Source organism: Opisthorchis viverrini (genome assembly GCF_000715545.1).
Source record: "Opisthorchis viverrini unplaced genomic scaffold opera_v5_586, whole genome shotgun sequence".
In the NCBI taxonomy this organism is placed as follows: Eukaryota; Metazoa; Platyhelminthes; class Trematoda; order Opisthorchiida; family Opisthorchiidae; genus Opisthorchis; species Opisthorchis viverrini.
Genome location: NW_008752231.1, coordinates 115,749 through 139,265, shown reverse-complemented (window position 1 = coordinate 139,265; position 23,517 = coordinate 115,749). Strand labels below are relative to the sequence as shown.

The following is a 23,517-nucleotide window of genomic DNA, read 5'->3' as shown; positions in this document are numbered from 1 at the left end:
TCTTTCATTCAATACGGGCCAAGTCAGACCAGAATAGAGTTAGTACAGAGAAAATGCTGCCAGTTGATTCGGGTGGGGTCACTTACTTTCAATGCTTTTGCGTTAGCATGTACAGTCGCATGGTTTTGTTCCAACTCGTCAGTTCTTCGTATGGCTTCACTGGCCACAGTACCCAACGGTCCAGACCCCATTGATAACACATATTTTAGCGTGCTAATTGTGGCGTGACTAAAGGGTGTCTCAGTCAACTCACAGTCGGTCATTTCACAGTCCCTGTGCTTGAACATATTCAGGGCGCAATGCACAAGGAAATGCGCCATCTGGTGGACAGGTTGTATCAACTGATTCCCGTTCACCTCAATATCGTGTAGCAGTTGATCGACACTCTCGATCGATTTCGGTATCCAGAATGGAGAATTCTCAGCCTTCTCCCATGAGTTAATATCATCAGGACTGCCGAACGACTGTGTACATGAAGTCAGTTTCAGATTACTATTCGTCAACCATCGTTCAGCCTCCTGCACAGCTTGACGGAACCGTTGTGTTTTTTGGCGAACATGTAGAAGCCAGTCGATACGTTGCTAGAGGAAAAATGATACAAAAAGCATAATTAGTCGAGTCGATAAATCTAGGCGATGTTGGAATGCTGTGGACGTCCGGCGTGGAAGTAAACGTAGGAACGACAGCAAGTCATCAGCCCTACGTAATTTTCAAAACGTAAGCCAAATTTAGCAACTCGGGCAACTTCAACCTGATTTACCGATTGCTTTCATCGACGATGCCCGTTTGAAGCACGTCTCGGCCAGTCCAAGACTTAGATTCTTGGAGCATTCGGAACACTTCAGACAAACCAGGTCACCTGGTGAAGGGCACCAGGAAATTCGATGCTCTATCTAAAACGGTCATTTCTGTAAACCACCTTGTGATCTAACATTTTACACACCCTGAACTTGAATCTAACAGAACAATGATGTTTTATCACCAAAACAAGGATAGTCTTTGTGTAATGCACTACTCATAAGGTTGCTGAAGATTCGCGAACGACCCCGACCGGTTTCACCCTTCTTGGGGCTCATCAGGTAGGCGCATTCCCCGAGATTCCGTCAACCTCATGTTTTAATTGAAACCAAATGGCACGAAATTAGCGAAATACACTCATCTGCAAACTAATTTGGTTTTTTGCGAAACTCACCTGGAACTCAGCTGAATTTGCCGTTTCAGTCGACGAATTTTAAGCAACCTTATGAGTAGTGCATTACAAATCTACATGTACCGCTATATCTCGAATATCGTACCAACTGAAAAATGAGGCGGCCTGCTGCAACACATTCAGTCGCCTGGAAACATCAAAAATGGGCTCCAGGTGAGCCTCCCGAAAAACCAAATTAGTTTACAAATGAGATTATTTCACTATGAACAGTCTTTATGTAACCCATTCGAAAAATTTCAAACTTTTTGAGCAAACGTAGCTTGTTTTTCCACCTCTGGAGTATCAAATGTCGCAATTAAAAGATGCAGTGAATTTTTGTAAAATTAATTTCAGACCAGTTTTTTAGACCCGATTTGTGATGGCTGAACTACAATTGAAAGCTTAATATGTGTGGAATAGCATTAAATTCGTCCACTTTCTTTTTATTTCCCCGGCCATCGTTCTTTCGAAAAGTTCCAAATTTTAAACAAACCTCACTCAACTATCGTGCTACGTCTTGTCACATGCTCAGAGAGTGCGAAATGCTCGTGGGGCTGCTGATAACTGACCCTGAATCATCCTTGATAGGTTTGTCGATCAACGAATGAACGGTCACCATTGGAGTGTTTTCGCTCATACTTGCAAGTCACTGGAGCATTCTGTTCATTTAGACCATTTAAATTTGACAACGGGTAAGCCCATCCTTATTGGCGTTCCCCGATAAAAGTGTATGTTCACAAGGGGACCCCAAGGCATAGAATGCAAACATTTTCACCCCCTTGGGTGAGGTAGCCAAAACAAAAACTATATCGTGACACTAAGCTGCACTCGCAGAGAAACACAAAATCCAGACTAAAAGAAACATGAGTATAAAATCAGTCCTCTATTCCAGGACCTGTGTGTGTGTGTGTGTTGGGGGCAGGTGGGTCCGGCAAGTGCTCAGAATGCGTCCGTGTTTAAAGCACACAAACATGAGAAGAGCTCTTGGGCGGAAATGGATGTACATGAAATACAGCGTCAAGTTGGCAGAATATCACATCTTACGGAGTCGAGAAGAACAAGCGAAAAAGTGATAATTTAACATGACTGCCTCAACTTATACTGTCTAATCAAAGGGTTATCTTTGCTCTTCCGGTTGTTCTGATGTTCCGGATGCGGGATATTCGATTATAAACCGGTTCAAAAGTATATCAGCCTAATAAACGACCGCGCACATAGCTGAAAACGACCTTGAGATACCAGGAACGAACCGAATAAAATCAGATGACAGATCTTCCGTTTAATTCGGTGGGAATTGTCAAAGTTCTGCCAGTCGTGCTAGCGTTTCGAATCCTTCCATCACGCAACAGGAGTTTTGTGGATAATAAATCAAAGCCGACCAAAAATTTAGTAAGAAATTGTTTGCGGTGTTATGTATTTTGAAAAACCGTAGCTCTGGTTCGAAGGTCAGCGCAGAAAACAAGAAAAGACGGTTGACCTCAATGGCAGTTCGCATGCAATACGATTAAACCAAATGAAGGACTTCTTGGTGCCTTACTTATCTCGCGAAAGAACTCCTAAGCTGTTTCGGGCATAAACAATTATTCGCTAGTTAACACATTCACCTGAACGATTTTGCGGAAATTTTCAAACCTTTCTTGCAGTTCCACAAATGGTTTCTGTTCCGCCGCAGATAGTTCCACAATGGAGCCAGAAAATGATGTAAACTCTGAAGACTTCTCTTGCAGCTTCCCGAGAATTTCCTGTGAAGAAAAGAATGAGTCCGGCCACAAATTAGCAAAGACGTGCAAACTTCTGCCAACCAAATGGTCGACAAAAGACAGATTATTATTAGGTGCCTAATTCTGCAACGAAATATCTGAAGAGAAGAAAAGAATGAGTCCGGCCACAAATTAGCAAAGATTTGCAAACTTCTGCCAACCAAATGGTTGACAAAAGACAGATTATTGTTAGGTGCCTAACTCTACAACGAAATATTCTACTGCCTTCAATCTATTGTTTTTGTGTGTGTGTGTGTGCTTAATTTTTTGAGGTGCTCTGCTGCCTTAAGGCGGGATAAAGGCGGGAAAGTTGTGCGCTGTAAAGCTGACACAGCTAACCAACCAATCGTGTGAAGGCAACGTAGTCATCGCTGACGCGAGCCTGTTCATGCAGGAACCAATAGCACACATACATTGATTTACTGACTGATCGATCGATCGGTAAACTAAATCAACGATGTGTTTAGGCTAAAGCTATGGAAATGATGGAGATGATGTGAACTGTGAACCCTTCATACATTTATAGGGTGTCGTGCCTCTAAAGCGTGATCCGTCTCAGTAACGATCTACACTGATCACCTGTGATCCTTCTCTGTTGAGTTCACTGTGGCTTTGAGTTAAAACAAGAGTGTGGGCACAAACAGAGAGTGTGATCTTTGGTGTGCACTCATCATCCTAAATTAAGAAGGGTAGTCATTTTTGCATCGCACTAGTTTGCTCCGATATCTATGCTAATCAGGAGCTCTAAGTTGGTTTCAGATCAAAGAGTAGGATGCAGGGAAAGGCGATGTTGTGCTCCATTGATGCTTATGTGTCTTTATGAGGTGACAAGAATAAACGCTTTCATTTGGCTTCAGATAGTTGATACTTGTTTTGAAATAAGCAAAATTTATTCCATCCTGTTAGGGTATCCCCAAAGAAGCAAATCAAATCTTTTATCCCTGCCCCCTATGGCCCGTTATCCTGTTAGACGGGCTGTTTTGTTCGGATTAATGACCATCCTCACTCGAAACGAGACAGGTTGGGCTTCATCATGTATACTGGGCTTTACTATATCATGCTTTGTTCTGCTGCACTATTCCATGCTGTCCTATCCTATCCTATACTACCTTATACCATACTATGCTCTACAATGCTGTACGGTTGTGTACCACAAAACTGCCATTGTACCCACTGCTATAAGCCCCTAACACAAGCCGGGTGATCTCTCACCAATATCGTTCGCTACCGGCCAAATATTGCCAGTTCTTTAGGTAGAACGCCCAACCAACTGAGGAGGGGTTTTAAAAAACATGCGCACTCTTAGAGAAGACGGTTTTGCGTGCATGCCATTCTTATCCGAATGGGCGAGTTTGATTTCACAGGATGCTGTCAATCACCATACTAAGGAAATGTGGAAAAGAACCCGCAGCACTGTCATGTTCCTTCAAGATCTACTGCTAATAGCGACCTCCGCTTACGTAGACTAACAATCATGCACAAACTCACTGTGTACTGGTCCACGTAGGCGTTCCATTCAATGTCTGGCATTTGGGATCCGCCCGGTGTTTGCAGTTTGGATTCGACAGACAAACGCTCCAACAGTTCCAATTTACGTTCGAATTCGTTTAACCACGTCTGGTTTCGGGCCAGCCACTCCTTATTCAGTTCTCGCTGGACCATTGTCCGATTCGATTGATCAATAAGCTAATGGAGAAAAGCATTTTAAAAAACGCTTAAAGATCATTATTCTGAAGACTGAATGGGATGCCAATCAATGTTGACAGAACAAGCTGACGCGTTTCTAGAAGATTTTGAAGGTTCACTTGGGTCCAGTTTTCCCAAGTGAAGCAAGTCTACGCTGACAAACCCAGAAGCGCCAAATAACTATTTCATCCTTGTTGAATATAATTAGTAACTACTCACAAAGTTGCTGAGTAGTTTCTCTTAAAAAATTGTACTGCGTTATCTCTAATAACGTACGAACTTAAACATGAGACGGCGTTTGTGCAGTACAGTCAGTTGAAGAATAGCATAAACGAGGGCTTCAGATGAGTCTTCCGTGAAAACCAAACTTATTTGCAAATGAGTGTATTTGTCGAGACAGTAGATCACATCTGATGTTCAAGCGCGCGCTGCAGAATCCTTGGAGAGAAGTCTAATGATATTTTGCACCTAACTCGACGGCGTGCCGAATCAGTGCCAACTGGCGGACGCCTTTGTTGTTTATGGGATGAGACGTGTGGAGCCATACTCTCTACTTCATCCAAAGGAAAACACAACAAAAGAATGGAGTTTCAGTTCAACCGACATCTTAGAGCAATGACATGGGAATTTCGTCCCGACTCACTGGTAAACACACTAATCTCCCATGGATCGCAGATGTTCTAACCCTTTGCCGCAGATCATCCGCGGGTGAGAGAAGGGGATCTACTTCTCCACTTGAAGTCCAAGGGAACCCGACAAAAAGCAGAAAGATAGCGTGGTTTGTAAGGTCAGACATTCAAGACGGGTCCGGACCCAGCACCGAGAAATCTCATTATTATTAATTATGTTTCTCTAGGGGAAGATGAGAAGATAAGTCACGTGCTGTCTTGTGGGCCGTTTCTGTGTACTTGTCTCTGTGTGAGACAGATCTAGCGTCTTGCCCGCGACAATCCCGTTTGAACCCGACCTTACCCTCTGCGTACTACTGTCACATTGCGAGGTGCTTGAGCCATAATTTATCAACCTTGTGGAAGCTGTATACACCAGTTTTCCAGTCAGGTAAGTTGTCCGAACCAGTCAAACAGCTCAACAGCTGTGGCGTAAACAGGTTCTTGCACTCGAAGTTCCCGTTAGCAATTGAAGAGTATACAATTTGTCCATGATCAGCAATGTGATAGCCCCATTCGTCCTTGAGGTAATTTACCTACGCTTCTACTGATTGGCTGTGCACTGCAGAAGATTCACGTGACTAGTGAGGTTTTCAGTTTCTGAGCCAACTGTACTCGTACCGCAAGGAGGAGGGAGTACCTGCCAAAAATCTCCCTTCTGTTCACCAGTTGCACTCTGTTAACCTCCCGTAAATTAACCTATTTACTGTGAACATATTTATTGTCGACACTTGTTATCGTTGTCTTCTCATAATGGATACTTTCAGAAAAATGACAGAAAGACCGAGATTTTTTGTGTACTAGCAAGTTCACGATCCAGACAAGGAATGTGACCTCCAAATGCATCCTAAATATTCATTCTTAGGAGCAACGCTCGTGAATCGGGCTCGCTCACTTTGTGGTCAATAAACTAGACGCTCTTGTGGACAGTTTTTGGGCACACGAGCAGATCAATAAGTTGGGCTAAACTTAGAAGCGAAAGTTGTGAACTTTCCTAATTCCGCACAACTTCGTTTGGCCTGCCGCTAGAGCTTTCAGTATGTTCTGTGTACGTTGAAAGTTATTGCATGAACGTAGACAGCTCACACGCATTTAATAGTTTTCTTTTCCACCTCAGGAATGAAAATTTAACAAAGACTGATAAAAGGACCTGACTCGTCATCGTGTCTGATACATCGGTGCTGTTTTTCAACATAAAAGATACTAGTGTGAAACGATGACCTTGAGCCGAAGATCTAAATAGATGCGTTTGCTCTGCAATCGCCTCTTTCGACCTCGTCTTACGAGGTAGTTTCCGACGTGGTCGTTACGCAATGAACAAAGGTTGAGCTCTTTTCCACCTCAGGAATGAAAATTTAACAAAGACTGATAAAAGGACCTGACTCGTCATCGTGTCTGATACATCGGTGCTGTTTTTCAACATAAAAGATACTAGTGTGAAACGATGACCTTGAGCCGAAGATCTAAATAGATGCGTTTGCTCTGCAATCGCCTCTTTCGACCTCGTCTTACGAGGTAGTTTCCGACGTGGTCGTTACGACAATGAACCAGGTTGAGCCGGTATCGTAGTAAGTTGGCCAGATGAGAATGGCTCACCATGACCAAGGTGCACAGCTTTCGAGGCAAGGGCACGAGAACTTTACGGTTCTGTTACTACCTTCTTCGGGACAACAAAATTATCACTGATCCGAATGTGCAGTTCCCTTCTTACGAACATCTTCTAGGAGTTGTTCATACACTGTGGAAATGGGGTACTAACGTCGCGGTTACTTCACTGTAACATCCATCTTAAGAAACCTGCGCGGTGGGGAGTTTGTGTCAAATCTATATCACATATCACTATGGCAGTACACAGCACTGGCAGCGACACAGTTCTCTATTAGTGCAGTAATACAGCGGTAATATCTGGACCGTCGATTCTTCCAAATTCGTCACACCATCAACTCCATCAGACCACTTCGTTCTCACCTTTCTTATCACAAAATACCATCAAATCGGTGTGAAGGGGTATATTAACACTAGCTGATTAATGTTTGCTTCACGGGGGGATTGAACTGGGCAACAGAGACGGTGAGGCACATACCAACTCACATTTGGGGGTGCGGGGACCCGTAAGTTTCGGAATGGTGTTAAGCAGCAGTGGCATTGAAATCTGTTGTCACAACACACAACTCTGTAGTCAGCTTAATCGCGTGCGGTTGTTAGCCAAAACTCAGTCCAGCGACATCCTCAAAATTGTCAATGACTTAGCCAGACTTGTACAGACAGCTTCTTGATCCAGTTGTTTAGATGCCTTGGAGCAGATGGTAGTAATGGAGAGATTGTGTGAATGGGATGCTTGGAACATTCGCTTAGGTCGACCATTTTGTTACAAACGTCTTGCTTTATTTTTGAGGCGGCGGTATCAGTGCAGAACGTGGTGTACCAGTTTGATAGGGTCCATCACTTGTACGGGCATGTAGCCTAATGTATGTAGACTTTCTTGATGGATGTTGGAAATTACTGTTCTGCGCACGGTATCAATTCCAAACAGGCTGTGCGAACTTACCTGAGAAATACGTTGATTCAGAGACGTCCACTGTTCCCGTGTCGCACGCAGCTCATGTTTTGCCCGACCACCAGCCGTGTTTTGAGCAAATTGCTGGGAGCCTTGATGTGCTCGGTCAAACAGTCGTTGAGTAGGATTTTCGGATGCGCTGACCAAGGTATTTGACAGTAAAGCGTGCATACCGAGGACGCTGTTGGACGCAGCAAGACAAACGCGGTCTGCTCTGTCACTCAGTTCCATTAGTTTTGGTTGATTTTGTTCAAGATGTGAAGCCAGTTCCTGGAAGAATAAAAAAAGGCCAGTTGAAATGAGCCATGTTACCGGTCACAGGCTTGGTGCGTACCTCATCAACCATTCCACGAGCAACCAGACAAGTAGGATGTTACACTGTTCTGGAACGTTTTCGGCCAGAATAAAAAATCGTGATCGTGGAAGAGGGCTGGAACCTTCGACTCCGGACAGGTGAGCAAACATGTGAGCTACCGAGAAACCTCACTCTCTTTCTTACTATCGACACCCCTCCCTAATGCATTTACGCTAGATATTCACCATCAGCGTCAGTAACCCTTGTGTGATTTACACACTCGGTTAAGTGATCATTTAAGGAATCAATTCATTGGATGTGTTCAAAAAGAGGTGTAAACCACGAGTGTATAAATCTGAGGGAGAGCAGGCAATCTCGTCAGTTCACTTGACCGGGCACTCAGATGGTTACAAAGGGCCGATGGTTCATACCCCGCCTATTAGTACATTTCTTCCTTGTGCGTTGAAATTTACTCAGTGTCTTTCTGATTGCTCAAGCGAAGAACTCCAGGGTCACTGTACACTGGAGCACAAATCTCCTTATTGTTAATCTTATTCGGAACATGACAGGAAGGATTTACGATGCGCAAAGTAAATCATGCGCAAATTAAATCATGCGTAACTTTGAGAATTCAGACCGAAGAACTGACTGCGACTGTATGACAGTCAGTCACTTTGCAAGCCAGACCTTCTGAGCTGAATAGGTGAGCTGTTGTCCAACTGTTTCCATGTATCCAGAATATCGTTATTATACTGCACTTGCAAATGAGACTGTATCGCTTACCAACGCTACCCCCAATAAAGATTTGACTGATACATTGGTACTTTAACTGAGACTACTATCAAAGAAACAGGAACGTTTGTTTCGAGAAAATTGCAATCCTGCGGACCGCTTGTCGTGCGGAATTAGGACCAGGAAGGAGTCCCATGAACAGTAATCACCTTTATCGCAAGGACTGAGCATGCCCTTCGACGATGACTGCGGGATTTTGTATAATACAAACTCGCATGACACTTGTTTGAACAATCGTCATCCTATCCTAGCGCCATCATTCTGGAGGGTCCACCACCCACCCTGTGGTGAGGGGTTTGTCTGCTCAAACGTAAAAATTCAGATGCGTTCAGTGTGTGCTGGTGGAGTAGTGGTGTAGTGGTGGATACTACTGATGAGACACGCGAGTAGTGGTTTCTCGTAAATCTGCTTCACGTCTCTTGAAAAGTGAGATCTATTACGGAATTTGTGGAGTCGCTTTTTAGCATTTGCTTGCATTTGAGTAGCAGTCAATAAATATACGAAGAGCGAAACAAGTTCTTCATCCTCTATTTTATTCTCCGGAAAACTTCTAAGCACAATCCGAAAATAACTTCGTGGTTGCATGAAATGTTTACTGATAAGCAGAATTCACATGAAATTGAAATGATCGGCAGTCAATAAATATACGAAGAGCGAAACAAGTTCTTCATCCTCTATTTTATTCTCCGGAAAACTTCTAAGCACAATCCGAAAATAACTTCGTGGTTGCATGAAATGTTTACTGATAAGCAGAATTCACATGAAATTCGAAATGATCGTCAATAGGTGTACAAATCCTGGAGATATTGTAGTCTTATTGTCTTCTTCGGTTCCATAAAATCCGAAAAAAAACTAATTTGATTTGATTTAATTAAAATTAATTTAATCAACTGTTGTTATAAACAATGAAATATGGCCACATGAACCTCAGATTTTCAGTTTTATTTTCTGAGAGTTTGCTCCGGTTACCCGATATTTGCAACACGTAAATCCATCCAGAAAACTTGAAGAAAAAGGTTGTAAAGTGCCCGCTACTTCTGGATTCATCCAACCTACAGGAAGATGAGGTTTCTGTCCTAACGGATGCTTATGAGAAATCCACCGCCCAAAATGCGTATCTTACAATTTCCAAATGATTCGCAAAGGTAAGAAAACTGGGGTCCGATATTAAACCGTAAAGTGACAGATTGCGCACTGACTGCAAACTGTCTTGTGATCTGGGTCCCACCACAAACAAGCGTGGCACGTATCACGGACTGGCAGTATAGGTATCTTTGCCCCTCAGTGCTATTAAAAATCTGAAAACTTACGCGGTATTTTCTGTTAACTCTCTCCAAATCCACCTGACCTTGAATGTCCTCACTGTGTACAGAGTCGTACTGCTTGAGCAACTGAAGCAGCTCATTCAACGATTGATTGAACGATGATTCCTCAGCTTGAAGAGTCTGCAGTTTAACCGAGATTTCCTGAAAAGGTAGATTGGTTTATGCAACCATTCAGTTATTCCTTGTTTGATTTGTAGAATATACAACAAATGGATATCAATTAGTTCAGTAATGAAAACTACGGAAATTATTGTTCTGCTGATGGATAGAAAAATGATGTTTTTTACCAAATAAGTAATATATTGACAGTTAGAAGTTTCACCAAAGCCATTCGCGAATAAAGGAATGCTGCCAGCTGCGTATAGCTTGGGTTCAAATAAAACATCAGCCTGATGAAAATTCGAAAACCACGCTTATTTGACGAGCACCAAGGAGTTCAAAACCGATAGTATGCTTTCCAAGAATTTTAAGCAACCCTGTGAGTAGTATGTGATGTGAGGAAATCATAAATATCGTAAATATCGTAAATATCTTGCCAAACGAAACATGAGGCACATTTTGTCCTCAGCTAACCTACCCATGCTACATTCATATAGATAATGATATACAGATCTGATAAGTCAGAATCCACTCTGGGTCATCAACCTCGTGTTTGTCAACTTATCCCTCACCCATTTGTTTTTATCCATCTGCCAACTTTGTCCTGACAGTATTTGGTGCTAAGTGGGACACTATAAACACGAAGCAGTGAAAAAGTATGTTACCTATCCTCACGGAAGTTTCTTGCACTAAGTAAGGTTAGTATTTCCTCACCTCATAGATTTTTGAAAGTAGTATCACAGTGTCATGAATAAAAACATGATTCTAACAAAATTTCGAAATGTTTGCAAACTAGAATTGGGCACTTTGCGATCCAAATTTGTGACCAGAAGAGTTGTTGACGGTGTTGCAAGCTACTGTCTACTCCTTAAGAAGCCAGATTGGAAAGACATACTTGCAATTGAGTTTGCAAAGCTTCATGCTGACCAAACGCCTCAGATAGGAATCGCTGCGCACTCGAATCCTGGCACTGATTTCGTAAAGCGGTGCTTTGGGAATCGAGTTTTGCTAGCACTTTGTGCCAGGTAATCACCTCATTAAGCAAGGTCTGCAAAGGAACGGGACAGTGCAAAAGAGGTAACAAGAACGGTAGGAAGAAACATGGATTTTTAGAGTAGGACATCCATGAATATTGCTTGATAGGTTAACAAAGAAAACGAGCTTTGGACTATATTACCAATGACAAGAGTGAATGAAAGGAAGCAAGTTGGAAAGAACAATTCAACCGTCAACATAAAGTACTTTCACTGATTTCTGATGGTTTCGCACGGTGGAGAAGCAAGACCCAATTTATCCCGTCTGAAATGATATCTAGAATGGTAACAAATGCAAGCACTTATTGCGCACAGTTGTATTTATAGTACCCGCGCCGTAATGTGCGGGGGCTGCCACAGAACATTCGATAAGTCAGTTTATCGAAAAGAGGTTCCAAGTTTTAGTTCAGTGGGTATCCGTTTGAGGAAAAATATCTTCACTAGACAGAAATTTGCAGGGTTTTGTTTCTAGAATTAGATCTGTCCAACACAACCATTTGACTTGATGGCTGCTCAGGTACACCGCTTCCAATCAAATTCGACTAATCCATTTTAAAAATGGAACAAATTTTTATCTTTTTAAATTTCAATTTAATTTAATTTATTTAATGGTAAGAACAATTACCACCTATTACCTCTTATCCATAAATGCTTTGGGCTAGTACAAAGTTCTTGTCGTGTTGTTTTCACCAGGGAAGTTTGAATTTTGCACAAACTTCACTGATACCTCTGAACAAGGACAGCTTACAGTACTCCATACTGAGGGTAGATTTTAATCTTTCAAACTCACGCACTCACAGACATGATATAACTTTAATTTAGATCCTATCTAAAACGTTTCAAGGAAGATTTCGGGGGTTTGTCGTTTTTATGGAGGGTGGATATTCAGCACCCAAACTGTGTTTCAACAACAAAGGCAATAGTGTCGTCTTTCTTTAGGGGATTAGAGATGTCCCGGCTATGGTTACCTGAGACTTATTAAAAGGGTCAGCTAGGGTATTGTAGTTCAGAAAAACACGTAAGCAATGACACGGGTGTATTGTGTACACACAGCCAACCGTTCCACTTTCGTGGCGGGTAAGCAAACAGCAGAGTCACATATCCAGTCCACCCACAGCGCTCACGCGAGCAAATCAATCGGACACGCACCCAATCGGCCACTCAAGTCGCACGCCAGATCGATGGTGGAACGACGAACGGACACACACACGCAAACTCTCCGACACACCGAAGCAGCCTCTGATAGGTGAAGAGAATGCTATTCCGCAAACGAACTGAGTGGGGAAGCTGGTTGGCTCATGCGTCATGGGTACATCAAGCCGGATCAGAAACTTCCAGGAAGGACCAAGAATTAGCTGCGGCGAGAGAACTATCAAACCGGATGTTGTGATTGAGTGGCATTGTGCACTTTTGTTCAGACTGCCAACTTTGGCACTGATACTTCGTTTTTATAAATAAAGGGTAGCTGTCTGCTGTCACATAATATTAGCCTGAGATTTGAGAATATCTAGAAACTACCGACCATAAGGCAAGTCGCAGCAGACCTGGTGGAAAACTAAAAAGGCTTGGTTGTCGACCTGTTCGTCGAGCTGGTAGCTGGATTGCAAAGGTTTAATCACCAATGGAGGGGAAATCGTGATTGCAGATCGAAATGAGTAAACTCCTCCTCTGGCCCCTAAACAGAATTCAATGGCTTTAAACTGAATGGTTGCTCCAGAGGTAGCTTTCGCGCAATTTGTTTGGCAGCTCGGAATCTGGGTTGTTTTGTGGTCCGATTCACTTGTATGTTATTGGATCATTGGGAGTCTTCGATTCTACACTTCTGCTCCTCCGTTGCAATCGGGCCCTTTCCTCCTTCCTTTGTGATATGGTGATTACCTAAGTGACATTCTATTTTTCTTAGCTTTCTTTCTTCGATCCGATTCGTTCGTTTTTCGTCATTAGGTTGTCTGACTTTCCAAGTGACTTAGAGTCCTACATCTATGTTCGTAGTGGTCAATAGAGTGGGTCGATAAGCCAAATGTCAGGCTCGCCGAACAGACCGAGAAACAAGCAGCGCACCCTTATTCCGCAACATCGTCAACTACCAAGGCTCCTTATTGGGAATGCTATACAGAAACGGTTGTCACTCGACAGTTCTACTGTACTTAATGTCCTGTGTAGTTTTATATTGATAAAGAAATGGAGCTCGGACCAAACCTCTGAGTAAGTATTGATTCGAAGTAATGAACATCTAAATCTAGTGCATATCATTTTTAGACAAAAAAACAAACTATTTACAAATGACGGGGAATTTAGTGGTGAACTACGACTTTTCCCTTTCATAAGCTTCCTCATTACCAGCCCTTTGAACCTACTTTTTGTGGGGCTCCAGCCTTCATTCTCCGCAAAATGTACCAGTGGCCTCTGATGAGAAATAGTTTCTCAGCATCCATGGAGCATCACCCTTTTGAATTTCAACAACAGTGTGACCTCTTTAGGCTCTTAGCTCCTACTGTCTTGTCCATCCTCGGATGTTATTGACTATAGTTGATGACATACATCACTGTATCGCAACCTCAAGCTATTGGGTTATTGGTCTACCAGAAAGCGCTAGATTCTTACTTAAATGACATGACGGTACTTAGTTTGTAGGGAGCAGTCGTAGAGCACTTTTATCCTGGGAAACGGATTTGTAACTTAGAGGGACTCAGGAATAGTATCAGTTGGTTGGCGTAAAAGATTTCCTGTTATGTTCTCCAAACGAGCCACTGTTTCTTAAAGGAAACTACTCACAAGGTTGCTGAAAACTCTTCGACAGCCCACGACCGGTTTCGCCCTTCTTGGGACTCATCAGGTAGATACAGTCCCCGAGTTTTCGTCAACCTTATGTTCGTACAGCCGAAGTATATACTAAAGGAGAGATTCAGTTGAATTTCCCTTAAAAATCCAGTTGATATGCAAATGATTGTATTTGCCGAAATCTGTCCAGTTTGGGTTCAAGTACACAATACATGCTGACGGAAAATCGGGGACTACGCCGACCCGATGAGCCCCGAGAAGGGCGAAACCGGTCGTCGGCTGTCAAAGAGTTTTCCGCAAACTTGTGAGCAGTTTTCTTTTTGAAAATATACTGCAATATCTCGAATATCGTGCCAACTGAATCATGAGGCGACCTGTGTGTAGCACATTCAGTTGTAGAATGTCATAAACGAGAGATTCAGTGAAAACCAAATTAATTTGTAAATGAGTGTATTTCTCGAGCCTCTGTTTCATTCGTTTACCTTCGAATCTACGTCAGTACGAACTGCCACATCGACTTTCGATCATGATTCATCAAAGTGCATAGGCGTTCACTTGTTCCACCATCACGGACTGACAAGTTTGAAATCGGATAGGGGCCAAAAGTTCGATGGGCATAGTTTGTCCTTGTCTAGTAGTTTCGAGGATATTTAAGCCCCAGATCACCACGACTAATAACGGACTGCCCGTTTCCTCATTTCTATTCGGTCCCTCAAAGAGATCTCTGAACTCCTCGAGCTGACTGCACGATTCAGTGTGTGTTTAATCTTGAATTGTTTCTTCGTGACAGACATTTTGAAGTCCGAGAATCTAAACTAGATTGAACTGCTCCCCAAGCAACATACGCATTCTAACTGATCAATATCGATTTTTGCCGTATTTCTAATATCCCAAGCAACGGTACATTTCACCGTACCGTTCCGCTAAGGTGGAAATATCTCTGTAAGCATATGGATTTTTGATCCGTCTGTTAAAATATCAATAAAACCATAAAAAATGATGGTAAACAGCATGTTTCCCGCACCCGTTAAATCTTTCATAAACTTACTCTAAATCTCTGTATGACTTCATTCACTGGAAGGACAATATCCAAACTGATGGGCTCAGTTGTCTCCATCGGGTCAGACACTCCTTGCACATGGTGCAGTCCATCTGTGGAACGTTGTATGGCTTCTATGAGACTTTGGCAAAATTGTTTATACCATTTCTGCCATTTCTGGGCGGTTTGCTGGAAATCCTCGGCCAAACGAAGAACGCTGACCAACTGTTGTTTTTCAGAATCCACATATTCTATCAATTGTTCGATTCTGTCACGGAAAGATTCCACCTCCTCGGAAACCTGGGCGTTTGTCACACCTACCGCCAACACATTTGCTTGCAACTGATCTGCCATTGCCGTCACATCTTCGATTATTTTCGGGCCAATTTTGGTAATCTCTTTTTGCAGCTGGTCCATGATATCCAGACGGTCCTTGCATACAACAGGGATCATACTCTCCAAACTTTCGAGTGTTTGCTGGCCCAGTAATCCAGGGCTAAATGAGGGGGTGTGGCCTGCGTTTTGGGTGGGTGTCGGGGTCCTTCCCCTAATGGACTTTGTGCGATCTGTTGGCCGTCCAAACGTTGGAATTCGAATTGGACTCTAAGGAAGAGTTTATCAACTAATCCATTACTTTGTTTAAGGAAGAGGTATCAGGTGCTTTGATTGAAAAATATGCTATGAGTTACGTTTCACGATAACTCTTTCAGAGGCAATCGCATTGGTGAAACGGTAATAGTATAGGAGAGTTACTCTGAGGAGAGCGGACTTTAGCTTGCTTTTTTCACAAATCTATTATGTTTCACAGTCGCTTGGGGGTGGTAACACCAGGCGAGCTGAGTGATATGGTGATATCCCTTGTTTCATGTGTCCTTCTTTAGCTGCCTACAGCCGATAACCTTCAAAGAGCTCGGCTTAGTATGAAACAAAAAAAAGTGTGGGAAGTGAAACTGCAGCGGTGGATGAACTCCCATTGATGCCAAAATCATGGATGCGTAGTCAATCTCCTATCTGACTCATCTGGCTTCAAAAAAGTGCAGGGCGAGTAACTTGTTGGATCCGCTTTAGGCCTCTTGGCCGGTGGCAAAGAGTAGGTATGTTTGGTTGGGCGGAATTTCATCTTCGACTTAACCGTGTTCAATTTGAATCCGAACGATTTTGTGACCAGTCTTCTTACGCCCAGCTTACTTCGTCAAACTGATAGCATGATTCTAGGCACATTTGGCGCTTGTGTATTCATTACATCGTGCCCAATTAGTATTTACAACCGTTATGCTATCCGAAACTGATCCCGGTAACCGAAACTTTGATGTGATCGATTTCATGGATGCCATTTCTCCCCACTCTCAGTCCTCATCACTTGACTCTGCTACTACGGCAAAGAGCTTGCCATATCATTACAGGTAATACACAGTAACAAGAAAGTTTGTTAGACTCTTCCAAGAAGACCATTTACCTAATACCATTTGCTCAAGTCAGCCAACCAAGGCTAAGAACGGATCTCACGGTATTCCTGTAAAACGCCTGGACGTTGATTAGTCAGCTAATTTTTTTTAAAAAAAATAACACTTTCGGATATCACAAAGGATTAGAACTTACATGTCCTTCTCGTGCCCTGGGTATAACTTCAGTCATTTCCGAAACCCACTGACTGGCTTTCTTAAGTTGGGAATGGGCTTCAGCGGTTTGGGATTTCAGCTGATTAAGGTGATTTATCAACCCACTCGTAAGTTTTGCCAAACCACTCGTTTTCTGCTCCAGAATTGTCATTCGGCTTTTGTTCAATAATCCCAATTCCAGCCAACGCGGAGATTGCTCAGTCAGATAAGCTATTTTTTGTTCCACTTCGCTGCTCACTGAGTCTAATGGTGACAGAAACCTTTGAATTTCTTTTTCCATCTTGTTCAGGGAAGTGAGTGAAGCACTGTTTTCAAGAGAGTGTTTTACCTCCGAATTAATTTGGTCATATTTTCCTCTCAAATTTTCAAGCAACTTTTCAAACTCCCCAATTTCCGTCAGTGCTTCACTCCGTGCTGAACATGCCTGTTCACCTAGGCAAAGCAGCCGGTTGTAGTGCCCCACGACAGAGCGCATCACGTGATCAGCCCTGGTCACTTGATCCCTGGCACAACTATTGGTCACGTCATCGATGCCCGATTCGGTTAGCTGTTTGCACCAATCACGAATAGACTGAACGTGTGCTTTTCCAGTTTCTAGTAGGAATTTTGTATGGGAGTGATCAGTCGAAGTTGGCTTGGATTCTGTTGTTGAGACGGCAGTTGCCAAGGTAGCTAAAGACCGATAGAACTCCATTTGCCAAGAATCAAGCTCACCAACGGCCTGAATGAGTAGACCGAAGTTGTTTATCCAAGTTTGGGTCTTGGAAACCAGTGTACTCCACTTCTCAATGAGCAGATGTAATTCAGCTCGGAAATTTTCAACAGCGGCGGTCGGTTTAGAGATTGCATCCATGAGAAATGGTGAACCACGACGTCCTCGTTCTTCGTACTTTTCCACGTAGGAAGACAATGCGGCTAACCTACGCGTAACCATATCCAGTTGTTGCTCCAGACTTTCTATTGCAGTTCTCTCATTTTGCAGTGATGAAACAACGTCTTTCAATTCTTTGCCTTGTTGCTGAGATGACGAAAGTAGCCTGGTTAGATTCTTCATATTGTTTTGCGCTTCTTGTTCCAGTTCATTCTCTGTGGGTATGTTTTGGATCTGATCATGAGTAGCAGTTCTTTTCGAAGAAAAACTACTTTCGTATTTCAGTGAAAATGGTTTCTCTTTGATATTCTTTTTTATTTGACCAATTCGTGTTTCTGAGTCCATCCATCCTAGTTTCAAGGATTGGATGCTATTTAGAATTGCATTGAGTTCCTCCAAAATGTCTTGAGTGTCTTCATCCAAGTTCGATAACCTAGAGCAAACTGGAAGTTCCAGAACCCGCTGGGTGCAATTAGCTGTCGTTGCTTGATCCGTTATCTGTTGCCATGACTGATGCAGCCGTTTGAGTGTGGTGTTCTCAAATTCACTTAGCCGTTTGACCGTGGCTTCAGCGGAAGTAGCCAGGTGTATACATAACTTACTAGGCTCCGAATAACTCTGTGACTGGCAAAGTAGGCTTCGCAGTATTTTGTTCTCTTCCGCATATGCCTTGTTCACAGATTGCTCAAACTCAGTTAACATGTTTCGCAACTTTTGTAATAAAGAGTTATGTTTTTTCAGCAGGTCATAACGACCTGTGAGATCAGTTTGAATATCTTCTACTTGCTTTTTTAGTGTTTGTGTGTGACGGTTTTCAGCGTGGAGACCGAGACGTTCCTCCAAATTTCCAGTTGNATCGGAAGAAAAGAACGATTTGAGCTCCTCCATCAATACGGTCCAAGGCCTCTCATCTTGCGTACTTGTAGCCATGATACTCGCCTCGTTTTCATGCGCATTATTTTGTAACGACTCTGCTCTTTTGACGAACACACCGATGGCCCTTTCAGAATCTCTAACCTGTAAGTTGTAGGCCTCGAGATCTCTCTTCAACCTATTCAACTCAGACGCAATCTTTTGCATACGGGCTGGGTAGGTATTGTGGATGCAGTTGTACACTTCATCGTATTTAATTTTTGAAGTTCCAGGTGCGGGCATACTGGAACTTCCTGTCAGTTCTCTGAGCATACATTCACCCTGTTTCAATTCAGCTTCCAGTTGATTTAAGCGATTTCTGCACTGCTGGTTCCCACTTGCTGTCGCCCATAAATTTGTGACTGTGTCTTGCGGCTCGGCGGTTAGAAGACCCTTCTCTAAATCACTGAGATATCCATTAAATCTGTTGGACCACTCTTCAACTGACTTTAGAGCTATTTGTAAACGTTCTTCATCCTGTTGTATTTTTTGAAATCGATAATTTAAGCCATCTACAAGTCGCGATATGTTCTCCAGGTTATCAGCTGCCCTCCGCAGTCTGTTTGTGGCGGACTGTCCATCTTCTGAATACGTTATCAAGAAATTCGAATCCGTCTGAAGAACCTCATCCCCAATGTTTTGCAGAGAGTCGAGCCTTGCCTTCATCTCTGGCAGAAAATTCTGTTGTATGACTTGAACCTTCTCCAACGTTTGTTGCATATCACGTTTACGGTCAGCAGCGCCGACGGATCCCGTAAACTCCGCAGCTGGTAAACTTCGAATTTCTCGCTCTAAGTGATGTAAGTCTGCCTCAAGTGACTTCATTCTTGAATCCCATTCTGTCAACCGCTGTTTCATACTGTTCACTTGATCTTTTGACATCATAAGGCGACTTAACTGTGCTTCCAAGTCCCTTTCGAGATTCAGCCATACCGTTTGTTCGTAAACTGGTCGTAATTCATTTGCACTTTCAACCAACTCGATCGCTGCCGTACATAAACTGGAAGTAGAGGATGATAAACCGACACTTGATCGTTTTGTCTTGAGTATCGTTTGAACAAGTAACAGCTCTTCTATTAGTTTCTGAAGATCCTTCAGTTGTTGCGATAGTCGCGGCCTCAATATAGGTGATTGAAGGTCTCCCATGCGCTCATCAGCACAACCAAGAACATGAGCGATACGTTGTTCTACTTGATGATAAGCCCTGTTGTACCGCTCCAAAGCTAGCTCGTAGGCAGCGAAAGTGGCTTCTTTCTCCCCATGAAGTTGTCGGCATTTTTTCACAGCCTCTGAAATTAACGCCGATCTGTCTTCTAGCTGCTGTAGTTGCATTCTCATTTCCGGGCTTGAAGTGCTCATCTGATTAAGTTTGTTACTTAAATTCGTGACGTCCAGTGTAACTTTTTCTAGCCTGTTGGTGAGGCCTTTCAGCCGACTATCATCGTTCTTGAAACCGGTCAGATCCACAGATTCCTCTACAGCCGCTAGCATTTGATTAGCTTCGGATTGAAGTAAATTTAGCTCCTTCAGGATGACCTCCATCTCAGTTTGAAATCCCTTTTCCGACTGAGCTAGATTTGTACGTTCCTCTAGGAGTTGGACCAATCGTGATTGTAGATCATCAAATCTTTTGTCAAAGTTTGAGACGACCTTGTCCAGTAAAGAACAAATCTGTTTTTCGTATGTCTCTTGGTTTCTACCGATTACGTCGGCCGCAGCGCTAGTTACCTTTACCACAGCGTCTGTCAATGAAATTCGAAGGACCGCTCCATCTGATTTCAATCTGTTTAACAAATTTTTCATCGATTTGATTGAGGAATCTAATGAGTTTACAGAAGTCAGTCGTTTCAACTCGGATAATTCTTCGTCCAATGGCTTAAAAAATGCCAGATATTCTGTTTCACAAGCAAGTATGATCTCCAGGGCACGAACCAATTTGTCTGTTGCTGTAGCACGACTGACCACCAGTGACTTGACTTGATTGACCTTTGATTGCCAGTTCGCCAACATGGCACGAAGTGTGTCTCGAATCAACTCAGGTGCATCTTTTAGGTGGTCAATCGCAGCGATCACTTCTTGGCTCAGGTGCCAAAACTCTGGGGACTTCCACATCGAAGCGGTCTTTGCAGGTTGCATTTTAAAGTCCAAGGTTCCAGCCGTATCCTGCAGAGCTTGCAGTTCATTCGTGTAGAAAGTTAATGCGTCATTCAGCTTAGTCCACGCAACATTTGGCTGGCTTGGACCAGTAGCCGCGTGCACAATATCGTCCACCAACCTATCTAATCGCTGCATCTTAAGAACAAATTGTTCAACCGTGTTCATTTGACTTTCTAGATGAATCACATCTGACCGGATAGTTTGGAAAAGTTCTCCTAGTCCACTTTCCTGAGATGTCACTTCAGAGGGTAAACAACGCAGTTTTTCACATCTGGCGACGGTGGCTGCATGTAGTTCGTCGAATTCTGACCGTCTGGAGAGCAGCTCCTGGAGGCGAAAAATGTATAGGCGGACACGCATAAGGAATGTATGCAAAGTTGTAGCAAAGGCAATTTACCGCAGTCATTTTATTTTTCTAAGAATCAAAAACTGTACATCAGTGACTGAACTGTTCTTGAGGTATGCACAAGGCTCCGAGAACTTTCATTACCAATGAGAACGCTAATGAAAATGATCCGAAATGCGCTTCAGAGTCATGGAAACAAATGATCACGTAATTTTATTAGTATAGTGATGAGTTTAGATGAGTTTAATCGTTGGCAGCAAATCTGTCGAGAAATTTTTGTCAAATATTTAGTGACAAGTACTCACCTGCGTGTCCAAAATTTTTAGTATTTTGCCGAGCATAGGAAATAAACGCTACACAACGACAGGAGATACCCCCATGTATACACGGCCGGAATAAAATAGGAATATTCATGAAAGTAACACACCTGGCCCTCTCAATAAACTCCAGTCAACGGACGAAATCTCGCAACTATGGTTAATTTCATCTCTTGACGTTCTTCAAGAAATCACCCGGAGACATCAGGGGACATACACCAAGGTGTCATCTGCAGGCTCCTTCCTCTCCCACAAAGGCCAGCTTAGAAAACTCCCAAACTGAGTCTTCCTAAATTCTGGTAACAAATATATATCTGTCTTGGCTGACGTTTGGTAATTCTATTCCTTGGTTGCTCGATGGGATGATGGTTTAGTTTCCATCTACGTAACACAAAACTACGAGAATGACTTCACTTTTGAGGCGACAACTGTGTAGTCCGTCTCTCGGAGCAGTAGTTGTTTTCCTTCCTGGTAGAACCAGCACACAACACCACTTTTCCGGTTGGTTCTTTGATGGTTTTGTATGAGCAAAATCACAGAGGAGGGTGCTGCGGTGCAGTCAGCTCGGGCAGTTCCTTCGTATGTTGGTTAACCTGCGATTACTGTGAGGTCTGATTCTGCTGAACAGTCAGGCAGTGGCCAACAGAGGACGAGTGGACCGTAAAACGGCTATAGCTGCAGAGCCATCCGAATTTTCTCACAAACAGTCCTACCCCCCCTGGAAAGGCCAGTGTATTAGTAAACGTGGATATTTCTGAGTCCAAAGGTAGAATACACCTGATCCTTCCCAACGTCTAGACCCCAAAGTGGTCTCCACACAGGGACGAATACAGAAATGTTGTTTTTCGGACCACCCTTTGAAACAAAGACATTTCTATCACTAAGGATGCACCAAGCGAAAACGTTTTGGCCTACATACGTAAGAGCGCATAAAATCAATACCATTTCCCACTATTTTGCATTGTTGTGGTAGCCAATCATGGATTGGTTATGCCACAAATGAGATTGGGGGGAGCAAAATTCGAAAACCCTTCCTATTCCAGGGGAGCCGTCCGACTCAGACAGTGTAAAGAAATCAATTTGAACAGCACTTCAAACACAAATTGACACATTTCCGAAAGCAGTATTCATCCGGAAAAGAACACAAAACACTATGGGTTGATGCAACCAAAAGGGTTTTGGGAATTTTGCCCGTGTGAATGAGATGCTACTGGAATAACTTTTCCGGTTACAATGCTAATCCAACAGAACAAACCGATCACGGAAGCGTGTTGGCAAAACTTTATTCAACTCAGTATATTCCCGAAAAAACTTCAGAACTTTGGGACCGTCGCGAGCACTAGAATTCAGTCAACCTCCTGATCGTGGTTCTCTCCGAGATTATTTATGTGGGTTTCCGTACCCGAAGTATATCGGAAAGTCCTTTAGCAAGGCGGAGAATTCTATTGATGCTAGAGAGAGTCTTTCTAATAGGCTCATCTAATTTTAAGTGACCTTATATGGCAAGTTCAGAGTGATAAAGCTTTGGTGGCTTGTTTTACTACCAGCTTGAAATCTATATATTATTGAGTAGTTCCGCGTCCGACAAAATGGATTCACTCGAGTGGCCAGGAGGCCATTCAAACAAAAGGATCATGGTGAAACTGATAGAGATGCCTACGGCGATGGAAGTGAAGACGAAAGTACTGCCGTTAATAATGAACAGGTGATGATGAAGATAATGATGAAGATTGACATGAGGATGATAACGATGATTGTGATGATAATTATGGTGATGATGACGATGATGAAGAAGATGATAATGATGATGACGATGACGAGGATGACGAGGATGATGATGACGACGACGATGACGATGATGACGATGATGATGATGATGATGATGTTGATAATGATGGTGATGATTACGATGATGATGATGATGATGATGCTGATGATGATGATGATGATGATGATGATGATGATGATGATGATGATGATGTTAATGAAAATGATGATGATGATGATGGTGATGATGACGGTAGATGACGCATCCAGATGAGGTCAGAAGTTACTCCTGCAGTTGACGAT

General features: G+C 43.0%; 1 protein-coding gene across 1 annotated transcript in view; it reads right to left on the bottom strand.

Annotated features, from left to right (window-relative positions):
* T265_11745 (hypothetical protein) overlaps nucleotides 1-21,144 on the bottom strand; it is a gene marked incomplete at both ends in the record, with an annotated part of 38,857 nt that extends 17,713 nt beyond the window's left edge. Inside the window, 7 exons of the mRNA XM_009178490.1 lie at nucleotides 87-581; nucleotides 4,438-4,635; nucleotides 7,852-8,130; nucleotides 10,258-10,413; nucleotides 11,267-11,419; nucleotides 15,235-15,828; nucleotides 16,825-21,144. Coding sequence (XP_009176754.1) covers nucleotides 87-581; nucleotides 4,438-4,635; nucleotides 7,852-8,130; nucleotides 10,258-10,413; nucleotides 11,267-11,419; nucleotides 15,235-15,828; nucleotides 16,825-21,144 — 6,195 coding nt within the window. The remainder of the gene's footprint in view (nucleotides 1-86; nucleotides 582-4,437; nucleotides 4,636-7,851; nucleotides 8,131-10,257; nucleotides 10,414-11,266; nucleotides 11,420-15,234; nucleotides 15,829-16,824) is intronic.
* Nucleotides 21,145-23,517: the final 2,373 nt, after the last annotated feature.